General features: G+C 41.0%; 1 protein-coding gene across 2 annotated transcripts in view; it reads left to right on the plus strand.

Annotated features, from left to right (window-relative positions):
• strip2 (striatin interacting protein 2) overlaps positions 1–16,851 on the plus strand; it is a 43,391-nt gene extending 26,540 nt beyond the window's left edge. For both annotated transcript variants that reach the window (XM_049566788.1, XM_049566789.1), the window contains 12 exons: positions 5,251–5,483; positions 7,057–7,122; positions 7,205–7,268; positions 9,298–9,369; positions 9,554–9,628; positions 9,786–9,883; positions 10,732–10,858; positions 11,905–12,005; positions 13,447–13,513; positions 13,630–13,734; positions 14,217–14,421; positions 16,133–16,851. In XM_049566788.1, coding sequence (XP_049422745.1) covers positions 5,251–5,483; positions 7,057–7,122; positions 7,205–7,268; positions 9,298–9,369; positions 9,554–9,628; positions 9,786–9,883; positions 10,732–10,858; positions 11,905–12,005; positions 13,447–13,513; positions 13,630–13,734; positions 14,217–14,421; positions 16,133–16,383 — 1,464 coding nt within the window. In that variant the 3' untranslated portion in view covers positions 16,384–16,851. The remainder of the gene's footprint in view (positions 1–5,250; positions 5,484–7,056; positions 7,123–7,204; positions 7,269–9,297; positions 9,370–9,553; positions 9,629–9,785; positions 9,884–10,731; positions 10,859–11,904; positions 12,006–13,446; positions 13,514–13,629; positions 13,735–14,216; positions 14,422–16,132) is intronic.
• The last annotated feature ends 2,994 nt before the right edge of the window (positions 16,852–19,845 follow it).

Raw genomic sequence — 19,845 nt, forward strand, 5'->3', positions numbered from 1 at the left:
CATTCCCACAACCTTCTTTACTTTCTTTTCTTCCTGCCCCCCTTCCTCTTTCTTTGTCTTCTCTTTGCTCCTCATCTCTTGTCATTAAACCTCAGCCAGTCACATCAGGATGCACCAAAAAACACACTAACACATCAGAAATATTATCCTTTTCACTCACTGAAAAAAGAGTGACAAAATTGAATTACTCTGAATATTAAGCATGTTGTCTACACAATTCAAACTACTGGACAAATTCTATAGTGTTTTGGAAAAGAAGAAATGTATTACTCCAAGTGGTTTTGGTGCAGTCCTACTCTCAGTCTCATTTCCAATACAGTTAGACTTTTGGGAAATGCACAGAAGTCCTGTTCCCACTGGACAAAAAACCCACTAACATCTGGCTTTTGTCTGTAGTGGGAAAAGTTACAGTCAGCATTAATACCCGGGACGTTTGACTCTGCAGTAGTCACCAGTATTTATCAGCTCCAGCTCCAATCCACAGCAATAGAAACATGACATCCAGGTAGATACAGCAATTTTCGCGTCTTTTCCGATGCGATCATTGGCTACTTCTTATGACTCTTTGTCATATCTAAGTTGCAAATTCCATCCATCTCTGTCCAAGAAGCACTCAAACTTCTTTCCAAATTAGTTTGCACTGAAGTTGAAAGAGAGAAAAAAAGAAGTAACCACTGTAACATTGTCATTGGCCTCCATGCTGCTTTCTACTGTATACTACATCCGTTTTCTTCAAACGTTAGACACCAGAAAAAAACCCCCCAGAAAGACATACTCGGAAATGGATAAGGAATCTATTGCCTATGCGCAAAATTTCAATTAATAACCTGGGCTATTATTTGCTTAAATCCCTGAAATCAACAGGCCTATATATGGGACAGGCCTTTAATTTCATTTCACACCACATTGTTGCCCAACAAAGACTGCTCCAGCAGACAGAGCATCAGAGAGAGTTACGACACCCAAGGATTACGGCACCTGGCACAACGACACAACACCACTTTATCCTGTTGAAGCAACACTCGCAACTTGGATAATTTTTTATGAAAAACCCTTTTGATTCTTTTGATCTGAGGATGCTAACGAACTAAAGGAATAGGAATAACTTACAGGGTAAGTGAGGAATGGACACATAATTAGAGGTAGCCAACAAACTGCTTTAAAGATCAGAAGAACTTAGATTTAAAAAATTAACTGCTTGGCAACCAGACCAGTTGTCTTATTGAGACAGGCCTTTATTTGTCAAAATGTGTAGCCACACTGGGCTAGTGAAAGGGACAAAATTGCGTTTAAGTGGGACTCGGCTTTTAACTGAAGTTTTAGGGTGTTTTTAGCAGGGGTTTCAGCTTTTAAAAAAAACCAAATGCATATACGTACTAATTGTGGTGGGGAAAGAGTATTGTGTGCTGTTTTGCAGAGAGTTAGATGAGAATGTAGATACTGCTTTTGTGTCTGAATGCTAAATACAAGGCTACAGTAAGAAGCCGCTTAGCTTAGCCCAGCAAAAAGACTAAAAACAGGGGGAAACAGCTTTCCTGGCCTTGTCCAAAGGTTAAAAAAAAAAAAGTGCCAACTAGCACCTCTAAAGCTCACTTATAAGCAAGTACTATCTTGTTTGTTTAATCTGCACAAAAAAGTTTAATCACAGTTTTAGAAGCTTCTTGGCTTCCTAAGTCTGGTTGCCTAGCAACGTCACGGTGTCAACAGGCTTAAATCTACTTTAGCGTAAAGATGTGAGATTGGTATTGATCTCCTTGTCTAAGTCTCTCGAGAAGAAAGTGAATAACTGCTTTTCCCAAAATGTCATACTGTTCACATAATATAATTGTCACTACCTGCATGTTTTCTTTCATTTTGTTTTTCTCACTCTTCCTTTTGTCTCGTCTGTTTTTCTCTTCCCTTTAGTTCTGCTTATCCCCCTTTCATGCTTATCTTTTAAATTCCCCATCCATACATGCCTATATCCTCCACTGCCCTTGACACTTTAAAAAAATCCTATTTCCATCCTCCTTATGCCCTCAGTTCTTCTTAATGTTTTCCTCTGTATTCTTTTTCTTGCTTTTATCCTTCTGCTCCTCATCTTCCTCCCTCCTTGTCCTCCCACTCTCCTCTTCTCCATCCTCTCCATGCTTACTCCACCATTTTCATCTCCATCTCCCTCCTCATTATCTGCTAATACCTCATACTGTCCCTCTCTTCTTCTACTCTACCCTATTTCTTCCTCCTCCTCCTCCTCCTCCTCCTCCTCCTCCTCCTCCTCCACTGTGGCCTGCTCAGTACAGGGGGGAGGGGGCGGGGTTTGAGAGACAGGGCTGACTTGCTGGCTGTTATCATTGGTGCTGGAGCGGTCACTATCCACCGTCCTGTACAGTCACTTCAGACATACTGTAGTAGCATCCCCCCCTGTAGATCTCATCACATTGCTCCCAGGTCTGGCCGCAACAATCACCTTGCACTGTAGACTCTGGACTAGGGGTCAATGTCCTTAAAATGCATTCATTGAGGAGGTGAATTGAGATGGTCATGAACGTACTTTCTCCTCTGTAGGTCTCGTATTTAGGTTTCAGTTGACCTCTCTCTCACATGGATGTCATTGAAAGCGGTTGTCCCCTAACCCTGATTAGAAAACCACTCCAGTAGCTTTACCCTCCACACAGCAGAGAATGGCTTCTCCATAGAGAATGGCTCACAACACGGCGTCACCTCCTCCTCCCTCCCTCCTCCCCACCATACACTCACGATACTCCTCACTTAGTCCAGCATTAGTACGACCACTGGCGCACCATACATCGACTGCACTAGCTCAACTAATGGCCAAAACGCTGACTCATGCCTGATGCTTGCACTATTGCCACAGTCATTCATCGGAGAACTTGTTTGAACTGCGACAATCTGTGTGTGTGTGTGTGTGTGTGTGTGTGTGTGTGTGTGTGTGTGTAAGTGTTTTGAACTGATTGGGTTTGTTTGTAGATAAGAGCTCAATATAAAGACTTAGCTTTATTGGGCCATGCTTGCTATTTTTCCTGTATTTTTTGAAGTGCAGACGTGTGGTAAGTTTAAACAGAAATGGTGCTTGTGGTTGCTGTGGTTACCTTAAGACAGAGCCAGGCTAGCTGCTGATGCTAAGCTAAGCTAACCGTCTCCTGGCTGCATATAATACAGGTATATATGTATGTTTAACGGACAAGTGGAGTGGTGCAGAAATGAGCCTGAAAACCTGGAGATGAGTTAGCATCTTTGCACTTCTGGTTCCCTCGTTTTTTGTACGGGTTTTGGTTAGATGCCTGAAATAAGGTCTGTGGTAATCTTATCATGATACTGAAATTTCTAACTTCGATACAATACTTTGAAAAATATTGATATTCTGATCAACATTGGGAGAAAACTGACATTTAGAGCATACGAGTTAAAACCTGAATTAAAAGATAAATAGAACATGACAAAGACAACTTTTATTTTCTTGGTTAGTGGCAGAGAACAGCAGAATGACTGTGGTCAAAATTAAAAATAAAACTTTTTTATGTTACTGAAAACAATGTTCTTCTTGTCGAAGTGCGTACTTTAAAAGCTTCTGAGATTGTCACACATCAGAATGTTATAAAGTGCAAGTAAAAAACAAAACAATATTTCCTTATCTTGCTAGATCATTACTTGTATGTACATTTTTGTTCACATTTGCTTTGGCGATGTAAAGGTGTGTTTCCCATAGCAATAAAGCCTTTTTGAATTCAACTAAATCAAACTGAGAAGAGAGCGAAGGCAGGGAAGTAGTATTGATAGTATGGATACTGCGGAAAATGAGTATTAAAATCGTTTTAGATTTTCTGAATCGGTATGTATCGATAAATCCATATTTTTGATAACATTACCCCACTGAATTTTAAAGCATGTACATGTCTTAAAAAGGTGGTTGCTGAAGTGGCTATATGAGACCACAGAGGTTACCAGTAACATTGAACAGCATGACGCCGAACACCACCTTTACAGCCTCGTTATGGCGGTAATGTTGAAGTCATGTGACTGTGATGTAGTTCGTTTATAGCCTAATGTTAGCTCTTTGCTCCTGATGATTGCATTTATGCTTAAAAAGCATAGAATTGGTGTTCATTTGTGCTGAACAAAATGTAAGTATCAGACATTTCTTAACCACAGAGCTTATTTTCTGCAATAATCCAAAATCCAATAGAAAAATCTCATTGGCTTTCTGTTGAAGGAACCAGAGCAACACTAACTTTCATGTCCGCCTATAAAGAAACACTCATCCCTGCAGCACTCTAAATGTGAGTGGTATCTGTTTTGTCATGTCACTCTTTGCTAGAAAGAGAATATTTCCCAAAATGTTCACCCATCTTATAAAATTAAATAATGCAGAGTTATCGTCCTTAAGGACACATTCACACTGCAAACCTTGATAATTAATTTTAACTTATTCCCTGAATAGGAATTGATTGTAATTTATAAAGTTGCTAACATCTATTGATCAGAAATAACTCTGAAAGCAGCTTTTTGTAATGATTTGCCCACACAAAACTCACCTATATCGTCCCTATAACACAGTTCACATTAAAGCTGCTTTGCCACAAATTTAATTTTGTTTGTAACCAACCATATATGAAAATATATTCAGTGTGTTTTGTCTGCTTGCACTGTCATTAAAAACACATCACCGTTGCCTGCCTGAGGGAATAAAATCTTATCTGTTCCAATAAACTGTAGCTGCAGTCTGAATGTCGCCGACTGTGTGTGTGTACTTCAGTGCAGTTAGGAGATATCAAATCCTGCTGTGTGATGCATTGCAAAATAAATGGGAAGAATGCAAACTAGATATAGATGCCAGTGTACTGGTCGTAACTAAAAATGAAATCTTTAATTTGAGCTCTTCAAAATAAGCTAATAATAATAACAGTACAAATTCTGTATCAACTTGTGCCAGTTGAAGCTTTATGATGTTTACAGTGTATGAAATATTAAAAGTCAATACTGTCTTGTGCAGAAATTTATACACATTTCCCGACACTTTGTGACATATTTGGTATTTTTGGAAATACTGTGGGTTTGAATGATGTTTGCTTGCACAGCATGAGTCTGCTTGTTAATGGGTTGAAGTATTATACATGCTACCAGGTAAAGGTTTGGGTCATTCCACAGTTTTCCAGTTTTACAGCTGGAATTTACTCCTCGGTGTGTGTGAGTAGGTCATAATAGGTCCTCTCAGTGCAGTTGACCACCTGTTCTCTGTCTGTGTCCCAGCCCCTGGTCAAACAGGACAGCTTGGACACATACAACGAGCGGGATCCCTTTAAGAATGACGACGCTCGGGATGAGGAGGAGGACCCAGAGGACACGGACAGCGGCATCGAGGGCGAGGTGGATCCCTTGGACCGTGATGTCATCATCCAGCCCCCGCCTCCGCCGCCTCCCCTCAGACCCCCCACAGAAAGGGTCAACTTCCCCAAGGGCCTTCCCTGGGCCCCTAAAGTCAGGTTAATGACACAGATTTAATTTCTGCATGTAGGAGTCTGAAATAAACTCCCATTAAAGGGACACTTCACCCCCCAAATAACCATTTGTATATCAGTTACTCACCCCATATTATGTTGAATACATGATGAAAACTTTGTTTTTCTTGCATTCCTCCATGGTCGAACAAGAAACCCAAAACTGAGAAAATTCTTGATGAATTGAAGTCATAGGGGTCCACGTTTAACAGCAGCAAAACTATATCAAAACATCTGTTAACAAACCCTCACACAACTCGTGCAGTATAATCCAAGTCTCACCTATCCAGTGGTATGCTCATTGCTTCCCAAAGAGACGGCTGTGAAACTTATCTATGCTCCTCAAAGCCATTGACAAAAACAGTAATTTTACCTTGCTGAACACGGGAGCTGCTGGTCTACTGTTGCCTCGAGCAGTTAGTTTATGTTAACATGAGGCTCTGGTCAATCAGAATGAACCTTTAAAAACACCAAACGTTCATTCACCGTGGAGGCATGCCAGAAAAACAAAGTTTTCTTTTCAAGTTCAGTGCAACACAGGTCGAGTAATTGATACACAAATGGTCATCTTGGGAGTGAAATATCCCTGTAACTGTAAAATACTGGTAAAAAGTATGTGGACTTTGGACAGTGCAGTCATATGTCTCCTCTCAAAGTGCTTTAAAGTGCCCTATTACAGCCTAGCTTCAGAATAATTAATCTTATTATATCCATACACAATCCTACAAGTCAGATTGGAGATGTTAACACAGATCCTGCCCAAAAAATGGCATTAAAAACAGCTTAAGTGAGACCTTTCTATGGCAAATAATGCTGATATGTATTACTGAAACTGCTAAAAATGATCCTTGCCAGGTTTTTTTATTAGCTTAAAAGCACTTAGCTCGTGTTCCACCGAATAAAACCTCTAAATGATGTTTGGCCACCTGCCATTTTGACCACTATAGAATAGAGAAAACTTCCCACACGCAGCCAGGACTTAACACCGTTTGGCTGGCAGCTGGTGTCAGTTTCCCACCCTGATTCTGTGCCACCATTTTAGAAGTTAATACGAAATTAGAAAATCCTCTTTCAGTTTTCTCTCCTCGCTATCATCTAGCAATACGCTCTCCATCTGTGTATTCCTGACAGTAGCGTGTGGTGTCTTCCCAGGGTGCCGCCTCTGCTTTGGGGACATGAATAATGCATCTGAGAGAGGACACAAAAGCTTTACAGCAGTCCATTTATCATGCATTCATTATCAGACAACCTATATTCAGTCTATCTTTTAGTGAACCTTATCATTAAGTGTGTGTCTTTGTATCAGAGTGCTGCAACATGCAGGGCTGATTAAGTGCTGATCAGTAGGAGGCTCGCAGAGCGCAGCGGCACATAGCGTGACTGATGAGATTTGAGAAAGCTAATGCAGTGTGCTGTTGCTCTTGTGCGTTGTTTGTGTGGGTGTGCGTACACATGTGAGTGCTCCTTTGAAAAATAGCTGTTTAGTTGCTTGTTTGAATGCAGAAGTGGGGCGGCAGGTCACCTCAAATCTGACGGTAGCCTGTCTTTGTGTGTCCAGGGAGAAGGACATCGAGCACTTCCTTGAGACCAGTAGAAACAAGTTCATCGGTTTTACTTTGGGAAAGTAGGTATTTCATCTGAAACAGTAAAATATTTTTTAAACTTTCTCTTCTTTCAGTCTGGTTTAACAGTTATTTCCTTGGTAGTGACACAGATACCCTGGTGGGCCTGCCCAGACCTATCCATGAGAGTGTCAAGACTCTAAAACAGGTGAGTTGAGAAATCACTGCTTCATGCAGGGGGACTGCCTACTGTTCTAACACATTATTTCAAAACCCTCGTAGTTCGAAACATGTCCCATTGGACGGAAAGCCCATTTGTCCAACAGCCTGGTATCCTGAAGACAAAAGCACATTCCTTCAATGTGCTGTTGGTCCAAAAGCAGGCTACACACACCAAACAGAAGCATGTGGCTAATTATTATGCAGAATGACTCATTCGGCCTTCCTATGAAGGCAAAGGCACGACCCCACCCTACTCTGCCTTCGATTGGCAAGTACTCGTTGCCTTTGTTGGTGGGTTGGTTATAAGGACTGAGATCGGTTAGGGTTCAGTTAAGAATATCAGGGTAAGCCAATCAGAGGCAGCTCATGCATTCACCATTGGAGATAAAAAAAAAAAAATCATCATGCGTTGCGACGGTGGTCACAACAACAAGTTTACAGTTGGTAAACGATGGAGGAGAAACTGGTGGTAGCGGTTGCTGGATATTCACAGCAATATGGCCAGACAATAGACAGTAGGTTGTCGAACCCAAGTTGTCCCTGAGTCATCCTAAAATATGCCTGGAAATGGCCGTTACTGAGGTGAAGCTCCTGGACCAACTGGTGGTACTCCCCATGATCCACCCTGTTTTTTTTGGGTCTCAAAAGGTCGCCTTTTCCTTCTCAAAAGCTTCACTCTGAAGCATTATGTAGCCCCTTTTTGGCAAATTGTCAAACTGCTACAGAGTCATGCTTTAATATGCCTGGAAACAGCCATCATCGAGGCGAAGCTTCTGGACCAACTTGTGGTACTCCCCATCATCCACCCTCTTTATGAGGGTCCGAAAAGGTCGCCTTTTCCTTCTCCAGAGCTTCATTTTGAAGCGTCATGTAGCCCCTTTTCGGCAGGTTGTCAAACTGCCCCGGAGTCATTCTAAAGTATGTCTGGAAACGGCCATCATCAAGGCAAAGCTCCCGGACCAACTGGTGGTACTCCCCGTGATCCACCCTCTTTTTTTGGGTCTCAAAAGGTCGCCTTTTCCTTCTCAAAAGCTTCACTCTGAAGCATTATGTAGCCCTTTTTTGGCAAATTGTCAAACTGCTACAGAGTCATGCTTTAATATGCCTGGAAATGGCCATCATTGAGGCGAAGATCCTGGACCAACTTGTGGTACTCCCCATCATCCACCCTCTTTATGAGAGTCCGAAAAGGTGGTCCTTTCCTTTTCCAAAGCTTCACTCTGAAGCGTTATGTAGCCCCTTTTCGGCAGGTTGTCAAACTGCCCCCGAGTCATTCTAAAATACCTGGCCATCATGGAGGTGAAGTTCCTGGACTAGCTGGTGGTACTGCCCATGATCCACCCTCTTTATAAGGGTCTCAAAAGGTCACTTTTTCCTTCCCCAAAGCTTCACTCTGAAGCATTATGAAGCCCCTTTTTCAGTCAAGATGGCATGAAATGGTTGATGTCTTAATTTGTATAGATTTATATGATACCAGTATCTTCACTCTTGCTTTCAACAGAGCTCGCTACAGCTGGTTTTATTAGCTTACCTTTGCCATGTTCAGCTTCGCCTGTCATACGTTGTATGTCTTCACATTATTTTTTGCTCCTTTCATTTTCTTGTTTTCTTTGCCCTTTGATTTTTCTTTTTCTAACCCCTGATTTTTGGTGTGACAATTGGAACAATGGCACAGCACTTCATGTAGTTTCTCACTCACTCTCTATTTGACTCTTCAGTCATTCAGGCACTTTAATACACAGATTCACATTTCCAAATGTCCTTCTCCCCTCTCTCTTTTGCCTCAGCTCATTATGGACAGAGTGTTTCTTAATCAATACTCTCTTTCTGCTGAATCCCCTCGCATCAACTTCCCACTTAAAAATCCATAGCTCCTGTTTTAACAAACTGAGAAGTGTAGTTACACAGTAAAATACCCATGAGGGTCAGCAATGATAGTTAACACTTCTTCTAACACCTTAAAATATATTAAAATAACTTGTGTTATATTGTTATAATTTTCTTGTCCTCTCCAGCACAAATACGTGTCCATTGCTGAAGTCCAGATCAAAAAGGAGGACGAGCTTCAACAGTGTCCAATGACTCTGGTCAGTATGTTTTTGTACTGTCATTTTCCCAATAATGACACTGTAAGACTTTTTTTTCATGTTTAAAGCAACACAAATAGATGACGTTTTAATGTGTTCAATATTTAATCATGACACAGACAAGGCCGTGTTATTGGTTTCTGGAACTGAGCTGTTAGTGCTTCGTGCGTGTTGTGTTGTGCAGGGTGAGGAGGAGGTGGAGGAGACACCGACAGAGATGCTGTACCTGGGCATGCTTCCTAACCTCTCCCAGTATGTGGTGAGTGTTAGTAACATTTGTTTTTTATGGTCACTCACCACCACTTTTCTTCAGTCTTTCACATCGAATTTTTGATCCTGCATTCACACCATCTTGCTACCAGATGTGTTTTGTTATTTGGCCTGGGTCTAATATTTTGCATTGTTGCCTGTGTCAGATTGCCCTCCTGAAGCTGCTGCTGGCTGCAGCTCCAACCTCCAAAGCCAAAACTGACTCCATTAACATCTTGGCTGACGTGCTGCCTGAGGAGATGCCGTAAGTACTGTAAAAAAAAAAAAAGCAGTTTAACTATTTGAATCTTATCCCTAATGGTGTCTGCACACATCTAGAGCCACATTTAGATCAGGCAGCTGATATGTGCGTGCAGATTTCCCACCAATTACAGCTGCTGTTTGTCGAGCAACAGATCTTTACACCAATTTAAAGATAATGAGGCTAATTTTCTATGTTGTCTTTTTAGTTATCTGCATGCGAGGTTGTAGGTTTTGTAACAAGATTGAGGGGTGCACATATAAAACGGGGTTTGAGGGTCCTTCCCCAGGAAATTTTTATGTGCCAATTTTTGCCTTTTCTGAATCAATTCATGGTTTATATGTCTTTAATTTCATGAAAATAAACGTCCCCTGTGCTCCACTTAAAAATCTACGCCTATGTCTGCAAGAAAACTTTACTTTTCCTGTCATTTTTGGGCTGATGGATTGAAAATGCATTCAATCTTGGTTTGCTTTTGGTCTACACTTTGGCCTAGTTTTAGACAAGCTGACACTGACACTCAACCAAACAGCTGAAAGGCAGTTTCCCAGTTGAGAACAGAATAAAAACCATGCAACTCCAAAAAAATCCCAATCTTCTCTGACATTTCCACGGCTGAAATCTGTTCTTTGTCAGCTCGATTTGATGCTGCACACTATTTTAGCTTGCCAGATGTTGCTGTAAAACCTCAGATGCATCATTGACAGACTAATCAGAATATCTGTTTGTTTTCAAACTGTCTGTTAATGGTGATGTTTTTCTTTTGCCGAGACAAAGCTGTATTGTTATTTTAGCCCTGAAGGCCTTACAGATTGTGTGTGTGTGTGTGTGTGTGTGTGTGTGTCCTCCAGTATCACGGTCCTTCAGAGCATGAAGCTCGGAATTGACGTGAACCGTCACAAGGAAATCATCGTCAAGGCCATCTCGGCTCTGCTGCTGCTGCTCCTCAAACACTTCAAACTCAACCATATTTATCAGGTTAGACACACACACACCCCTCCATTCATCCCTCCTCCAGGCACCTCTCATTACCATCATTCTCTCCTTTTACATTATTCGTCTCTTTCTCCATCTCGCCTTCCCCCAGCACACATCCTTGCACCTCCCCCACGCTACCTTCACTACCCTCTACCTGATTATCCGGTCAAGCGTGCCATTACTTTTCTCATCCTCTCCACCCCTCAATCTTTGGACCCCCACCCCCCACTCCCCACCGCACACCCCACAACCTCCTGCATCAGCCTGATACACTCACAGCTGCTCTGTTCATCCTAATGAAGACAGGAAACAGAGTGAAGGACAGCATCTGCTCTAAAATCTGCTCCTTATTAAAAGAGCATTTGGACAAATTTAATGTGTTTGTATCTGTTTTATTTCCATTAGTTTTGCTTCTGTTCAGATAGATGGGGATGAGGATAAGGATATTTGCTGTTGCTAGGAAGGGACGTTCCCTCACAGGCCGACTGTGCTGCTCTGAGTTATAGTGGTAGCGCCCTCTGCTGCCACAAAACAAGATCACATGTAGAACGCAGAATGCAGCCGCAGTAGAGAGTCAAATCAATGGTGGCTCTGCAAACACTCAACTGTTTTTTAAAGGATACATTTATTACATAAGAATGGGAATCATAACGTAAAGAGAACAGAGCAAAATAAAGCACATTTTAATCAACCACAGAACGGAAGCATTCCCTCTGTTTTTAATCTTAGTAAAGCCCCTATGATGAGGTGAAGGATTTGTATAGCTGTTTCAATGATACAGGATTACCGGCTGCCGGATTATTTTTTCCCCTTCTATTCTTTCTTGAGATATGGATTTTCCCCTCCGGGGGTTTGTCCCATCAACATAATATTCCATCAGAAATGTCCTTTATCTCATCTAAAAAGTACTTTATGGCCACAATAGCAGAATCATACTTTCAGAATAAAGTGTAAAACTTGTCTGTGGTGTTGCGTTTTTAGTTGTTGCTCTTTTCCCAGACTGTCAAACTAACTATTCCACGCTGCCGCCTCCTCTTTTCCTGCAGTTCGAGATCGTCTCCCAGCACCTGGTGTTTGCCAACTGTATCCCACTCATCCTCAAGTTCTTCAATCAGAACATCATGTCCTATATCAGTGCCAAAAACAGGTAGGATCCTTCTCTCTGACTCTGTACTCTCAGAGAAAACAGTGGTTTGCTGAGCTCAGTTTGGTGCAACATTCACAGGAACTTTGTGTATTTGTGCCTGGTGCTATTACTAATAATGTGTTAGGTGGACAGGTAACCAGGTATTGTGGGCTTTACTGCCGTCTTGCATGAATCAGTGGGCATCCAGGAGGTGGCACAGATGGCATCACAGCAGCAATGCAATGAGAGAGAGAGAACAAATATTAAGCCACAAATTAGGTGACAGGAGTCTTACTCAGCAGGTGAGAGGAACACACCAGTCTCTGTCTGTTAAAGCTCAGGCGCAGAGCTGTAGTGAAGCAGACTGGACTGTGTAAACTATGAGAACATATACTTTGATCAATCAATTAAATGTTATTTGTGTAAAACCTTTCATGCAGGTTAGTGCACATTTACGACGAGTTTTAGACAATGCATATGAAGAGATAAAAATGGTGAAAACGTAATAAAATAGAATTTAAAGCTATAATAACAGTAAGTAGTGAAACAGAGTGAAATAAAAACCAGATGAAAGAACTAGACAAAAATGTCAACAATAAAATACAGTAAAAAAAAAAAAAAAGATGGAAAAGCTATAATAAAAACATATATATTCATAATACTTTAAAGATTGACTAAAAACTAGATAAAATAAACAAGAATAAAAATTATTACAATAAAATACAATTGTGTAGATTTAATAGCCATGAGAATAATAATAATAATAATAATACTAATACTAATAATAATAATAATAATAATGATAATGATAGTTTAATAAAAGCTAGACTAAAATCTAGATAAAATAGATTAAAAAGACTGAATGAGAATAAAAAATGATGACAATAAAATACAATAGATTAAAAGCTATGATAATAATAATAATAATAATAATAATAATAATAATAATAATAATAGTAGTAGTAGTAGTAATATAGTTACAAAGATAAAACAACGAACAAATAAAATCTATGAGAGAGATAAAAAAATATATAGTATAATAATAAAATAACAGAAAAAATTAAATATAATTAATTTTTCTTTTTAAATATTTTTTTGGCCATTTTGCCTTTTAATGGACAGGACAGGTAAGCATGAAAGGGGGAGAGAGAGGGGGATGACATGCAGCAAGGGGCCGCAGGCTGGATTTGAACCCGGGCCGCTGCGGCAACAGCCTTGTACATGGGGCGCCTGCTCTACCACTAAGCCACCGACGCCCCAAATATAATTAATTTTTCAACGTAAATACAATAAAGTAAGCAAGTAAAATAATGTAAATAATGTCTATAAACCATTCTTAATCAAAAGCCTGGCTGACTGTACTTTGACCCTGTCAGAGCCAATATGATGATCTAAATAGAAAGAGACTGGACAGATTTGAGTGGTGTAACAGTAAATAAAGTTGTGTGTTTTTTCATCGCAGTATATGTGTGCTGGACTTTCCCCACTGTGTGGTCCATGAAATGCCTGAGCTCACTGCTGAGAGCCTGGTGAGTCAAAACACTGTCAGCGTGACACCTGATTGATCCTCACTGGATGAAGGTCAAACTGTCTGTGTGTCATCATGACCTTTCGTGTGCGTGTACTGTGTGTGTGTGCTTTTTAGGAAGCAGGAGACAGCAACCAGTTCTGTTGGAGAAACCTGTTTTCGTGTATTAATCTGCTGAGAATATTAAACAAGCTGACCAAGTGGAAACACTCCAGGACGATGGTGAGTAATTCTGCACTACTGCAAGGTCTCATACTGTCGCCTTAGGGTGGGATTTTCCTCTGGCTCCACTGTGAAATGAGTCTGATAAACCATATTGTGTTTTTTTAAACAGGTGGGACAAAAATCTGGCAATGTTGCATTTGTATTTAAGGAATCTAGCTCATAATACTAGCCTAAATATTTTGGTAAAGAGGACATATGAGTAGATGTACCATCTGAGTGTCCCTGTCAGCAGCTGAGTGCACACCCAGGGACCCAGAGGGACAATGGGTCCTTGGACATGCAAAGAGAAGATAAAAATAATTTGTTCCATTATGAGCTGGTGCAAATAATTCAGCATGGAACAGCCAGCCCATGCACATTTTAATTGGTATATTACGCAATGAAGGTCTTCATGGATGGACATTCTGTTTGCAGTTTGCCTCTGGTAGACCACAGCATGCTCAAACCTGCTCCTCTAGTCAATTCAATCCCTTTTTCAGATGCTTGTGGTGTTCAAGTCTGCGCCCATCCTAAAGAGAGCTCTAAAGGTGAAGCAGGCCATGATGCAGCTCTACGTCCTCAAGCTACTAAAGATCCAGACCAAGTACCTGGGCCGCCAGTGGAGAAAAAGCAACATGAAGACCATGTCAGCCATCTACCAGAAGGTCCGCCACAGGCTCAATGACGACTGGGCCTATGGAAATGGTGCGTAGCAGTCTGCAGCATCACATTCATGAAGTGTTTGGACGGTTTGAGTTTAGCTGAGCTGGTAAAGAAGTGATTTAGCACTTTTAAGTGGTAATAGACACATTTTTTGCTTTAATTTATCATTATGAAGTAAATGTTGACTGTAATGGCTGTAGAATAATGACACCATCAGTGTTAACATTGGCTCCCTATAAGTCTCGCTTCCATTCTGCAATTCTGTCTGCCACTGGCTACCTGGGAAAATGACGACTCGATTAAAGGCACCAAGTGCGTCACATAACGTTAGCTACAGCAGCTTTATGAGTAGTTGACTCTTCTAGTAGTAAGTTAGCTAGTTAGCACACCATTTTCCCTCCATCTCTCCATGCTGCTAGGAGACTTTTGCTGGGATGAGGGCAGGTCTGGAGACAGCCGGCTAGCTAGTTAGCTCGCTAATTATGCCATCTTTAACACTACACTGCACTTCCACTGCTGGCATTGTGGAAGTAAAAAGAGCGTCACAATAGCATCGGCCTCTAGTGCAACATATAACATGCACATCAGCAGCGCTTTATAAGAAATAACAATGGCACAACATAACACAATAACAATTATTTACCATCCCTGATATATGGCGGCTGATCTCGTCCTCTGCTCGTAGGATAAGGAGCTCCTGGACCTCATTGTTTTCCCAATTTGCAGACATTTTCAGCCAGTGTTCTGTTTTTTGGTGTTAGCTGCTAACTGTTACAAGCTGCATTTTAAATCTCCCATGGTGGGATGCTGTTACATGTCATGAAATTCCTGCCTTGAAGAGGCAATGTAAATGGGGCTAAAGACGAATAACCAAGGGAGGAAGAAATAGCTAGTATGCTTCTACGAGAATAACAAAATAACACTACAGCAAAAAGAAAGAAACAAAATATGTTTATGTTATTCTGACAATTAAAAACAGGAAAGAAAGCTAGTTACTTTTTAAATCTTATATCATCTCAGTTACTACAGATGGCATGCTTTTCTTTCTTACAGCCCTAATTCATGATTTATAGTGTTAAGTGTATGACATTATGAAACAATTATGAAGTGCAGCTTCAATCATAATAATACAAAGAAAATATTCAGTCATTCTCCTGGCTCCACACCTCAGTTTGACCCCTCAGATCTTCATAAATGAAACAGTCATGGAGGTAATTAGTTCCCACAGTTCTCCTTTACCCTCACACAGAGCTGATTAATAGAACAGAGACTGCAGTATAAAGAACACACACACACACACACACACACACACACACACACACACACACACACAGAGAGCTCTGTGAACATTTAACACAGGTTAATAAACTCTAATTGGATAATAATAGTAGATGTGCACATGTGTGTTTACGCACCCATCTGTATGTACAGTATGTGCTGTGCGTGTGAAACACAATGCTCCTACAGCCACTGGCGCACAGCCTGGATTGTGTTGCCATGGCAACAGAATGGGGGACTTTTCAGGGTCACCGTCCCTCGCGGGAGAGCAAGTGATCCGTCATCATGAGTGTTGGAGAGAAAGATGGATGGAGGGAAAAACAGGGAGAGAATAAGGTAGAAAAATAATAAGAGAGGGAAATGGATCAATAATCAATACAGGCGCAGGTGCGTTGTGTCATCAGTAAGACAGAGGGGAACTGCTCAGTGGAGATGCAGGAGTGTAAACAGTCAAATATCTCTACTCTCATCCCAGATATCGACGCTCGGCCCTGGGACTTCCAGGCGGAGGAGTGCGCCCTGCGGGAGAGCATCGAGAAGTTCAACAGCCGTCGCTACGACAAGAACAAGAACGGAGACTTCACGCCCGTGGACAACTGTCTCCAGAGCGTGCTGGGCCAGCGCGTAGAGCTTCCCGAGGACTTCCACTACAGCTACGAGATGTGGCTGGAGAGAGAGGTCTTCTCTCAGCCGATCCAGTGGGAGGGGCTGCTGCAGAATCCGTGATGGAGGGAGGGGGTGGAGGGGTTGGACAGAGCAGGATGGGGGGGAAATGTGGCGGTGGAGAGGTCACATACGAGCCAGTCGGAGTTGTTTTAGGGTGTGTTCTTACTGCAAAAATGGAGCCCGAGGAGAGGAGGAGGAGGAGGGAATGGGGGTTATACTCCACATCAGTGATGGAGGGATGGGGGAGGGTGGAGAGGAAGAAACTGGAGATGGAGATGGAGATGGAGAAACCACCTCCCAGGCTATCCAGTAATGGGAGATGATGGAAGATTGATAGTAAAATGGAGCAAATTAGACAAGTGAATGGAGCTTCCTGCTGTGAGCTCGGCACAAATAGATGCCACACACACACACTTAACATGTGCCTATGACTACTGCGAACACACTCACACGGATGTGACAGGCAAGGACAGAGGTAGCTGTTAACATGAGACCGCTGTAGCAGGAGACTGTTTCGGCCAGTTATACTGCCCCAAAAAAAGATATCTTCACAACTTTGTCAATTTCTATGTACCCCTTTTTAAAATGTTGGTGCTTTTCTGACTCCTTAGTGATGTTTTCCTATTTATTTGTATCGATGTGTGTGGGTAAACAGTTTCTGATGAATATTTTTTTTTAATTAAGATGTAAATTTACATGATTTCTAATCAGTTTGTGTTTTTTTATTTTAACACAAAGCCTACTGTAGGTACAGGGCTGTCGTTTGTGGGTGATGGATTTGAAAGTTTTTCTTATGTATTTTCTAGGGAAAAAAGGCCTTTTGGAAGCAAACCACAGGGTCATTTTGATAGTCCAAATGTAGAAATGGGAGCCGTCTCCACTAACGGCACAGTGATCCCACATGCTATGTCACAAAAAAAGAAATATACCAGCTGTAAGTTTATGGGTTTGTTTGTAAATGTAAAAAGTGTATGTGTGCAGGAAGAAGAACATGAGTGAAAATGGGCAGATGTGTGGAGGATGGTTTTAAAATAGAAATCTAACCTTGTATAGAATCCTTGCTATCCTCTGTATCTTAAACTTTGGTAATTTCACATCCAGAAATCACAGAAATCTATAATCACTTATGTCATCCAGACTTTCTTCATGTTCACATATCAGATCTAAGCCTGTTGTGGTTCCACAGAAAAGCTGTATAACGGAGGTTGGGTGGTTATCCAGATGTACATTTGCCAAAATAACCAGTTAGCTCTTTATTCTTAAGGTCTGCCGTCATTTACAACCTAATATACTTTTGGAAATCTATGGAAGCCCATTACTGCCGATCTGATGAAAAAAAAAAAAGATTTTTTTTTTGTGTTGCAACATGCCGTGGCATTTCTGCGCTATAGGCGCCTAGCATTTTTGCTGGAGCACTTTGGACTCCGCCTCACATCATCTGTTTTTTCGTCATCTTTTTTCCATTGTCCAATTGGAGGATTTTAGAGGTGGGCCTTCTGTGGTGGTCAGGTTTACAGTTGGTAAACAACTGAGAAGAAACTGGTGGTCATGGTTGCTGGATACCCAGAGCTATACGGCCTGATGATAGACAGCAGGTTGTCAAATGCCACCGTGTCATCCTAAAATATGCCTGGAAACGGCCATCATTGAGGCGAAGCTCCTGGACCAACTAGCGGGACTCCCCATGACCCACCCTCTTTTTTAAGGGTCTCATGTACCCACACAGATCTCTGTTTCCCTGTGCCCGACGAACTATTTGCGGACAGCCTCTCACCCTCAACCTATACCCTCAAGCTACAGCAAGTACCCTCTGCCTGTCTGTTTTGGGGTCTAGATAATAATTACTAGCAGCTTTTTTAAAAATGTTTACTTGTGGCATTCAATTAAAAAGGCAGTGCGGTGCACCTTGCGTTTTGCGACCTGCAACACACTTTCAGTGTGATTGGAGTCATTATAATGACATTTTTTTTTTTTTCAAAATATTTACATATTTCAAAATACTAACTTGTTATTTTGAAATACTAAGTCATTTTGAGGAAGTTTCTCTTTATTTCGAGAGTAAGTCATCATTTCAATATACTACTTATACTATACATTTCAAGAAACTAAGTCATTATTTTGAGAAAGTTCGTCATTATTTTTTGAGAAAAGTCATTTCAAGAGAGGCTTTGAGATAGTCATTATTTTTGTAAAGTTTCTCATTATTTTGTGATTCTAAGACATTATTTTGAGATACAAAATCATTACTTTAAGAATGTTTGTCATTATTTTTGAGATACTGAGTCATCATTTGAACAAGTTTCTCATTATTTTTGTAATCACATTGGTGATAATGGGCTTCCATAAACACACTTAAAATTGTTGTATCGCTTGTCAAGGTTAGCTTCAAGTGTGGAATGGGCTCATTGTTGCCCCTTGTGGCCGTTGGGGGAAACAGACACTTCTCTGAGCTTTTTAATGGAACCATCCTGAGCTGAACCTCAGCAATGTTCATAATAATTACCAAATCTGACTCCCTGCGTCAATCCGCTGACTCCCCCTCTCTATCTGCCCGTCCAGCAGCACAATATGTAAACCACTGAGCTCCTCGGTGGTGGCCTTGGTGAGCACTTCACCACCCTTGCTTGGAAGAACACAGTTGTCACAAAAATGGTGCTGTTTTTCTTATTTGTCTTCACTGTACTTTATAGCTCCTTCACATCCAACTACCTAAGCGGGTCTCCAGAGTCAAGAGCCCTGGAGTGAAGCACACAAACAAGCACAGCAAACAAAACGCATGGTCACCTTGTTACATATCACTCTCGCTTAAAGGGTCATTTATTAGCTCTGTATAGAACAGTAATTCTGACACTAAGTCTTGTGATTCTCTGTGGAAATGTGCATGGCCACTGTTTTGTTTTGAGTCACATTTATATTTGGTATCTGGAATGGCTTTTTCTTTGTCTAATGTTTCCAGCACAAATAGAAGTGGAGTTTTTTTCTTCTTCAGGAAGGTGAACTCTTTAAAAATACTATTGTATATTTTATAGATTCTCAGGTTTATGGAGATTATATATTGCAGAAGTTTTAAAGCTTCCTCGCCATCATCTAGCTCAGTACCTGTAGTGATGAAGACACATTTATCATCACCTCCTCATATGAAAATAACACCAGAAGCACCAAACATTTACTGCATAGGCTGCACATTGTCACCAAACACAATAACCCATCGTAAGTTTGTATTTATGTCATCGACATTTCAAGTTCAGATGTATTTTTTTTTTGTATCTTGTGCCAAATTTGAGTGCCATTTTCTTTTCTATTTCATTGTTGTTGCCTCATTCAAGTCACCACTGAAGGTTTGCAATACAGAAATGTTATTTTCTACCTGAAAACTGTACAATCATAGAAAACTAGCTGTTTCTTGTATCTGGTACAGTATTTTACCAGAAGTGTTTAGCATTATATGGGTCTTATTACAGTATAAACGTGTTTTTGTTACACACATTTCCATATCTGTATAGTCTAGATAAATACTCAATA

The sequence above is a fragment of the Epinephelus fuscoguttatus genome, linkage group LG22, assembly GCF_011397635.1.
Source record: "Epinephelus fuscoguttatus linkage group LG22, E.fuscoguttatus.final_Chr_v1".
In the NCBI taxonomy this organism is placed as follows: domain Eukaryota; kingdom Metazoa; phylum Chordata; class Actinopteri; order Perciformes; family Serranidae; genus Epinephelus; species Epinephelus fuscoguttatus.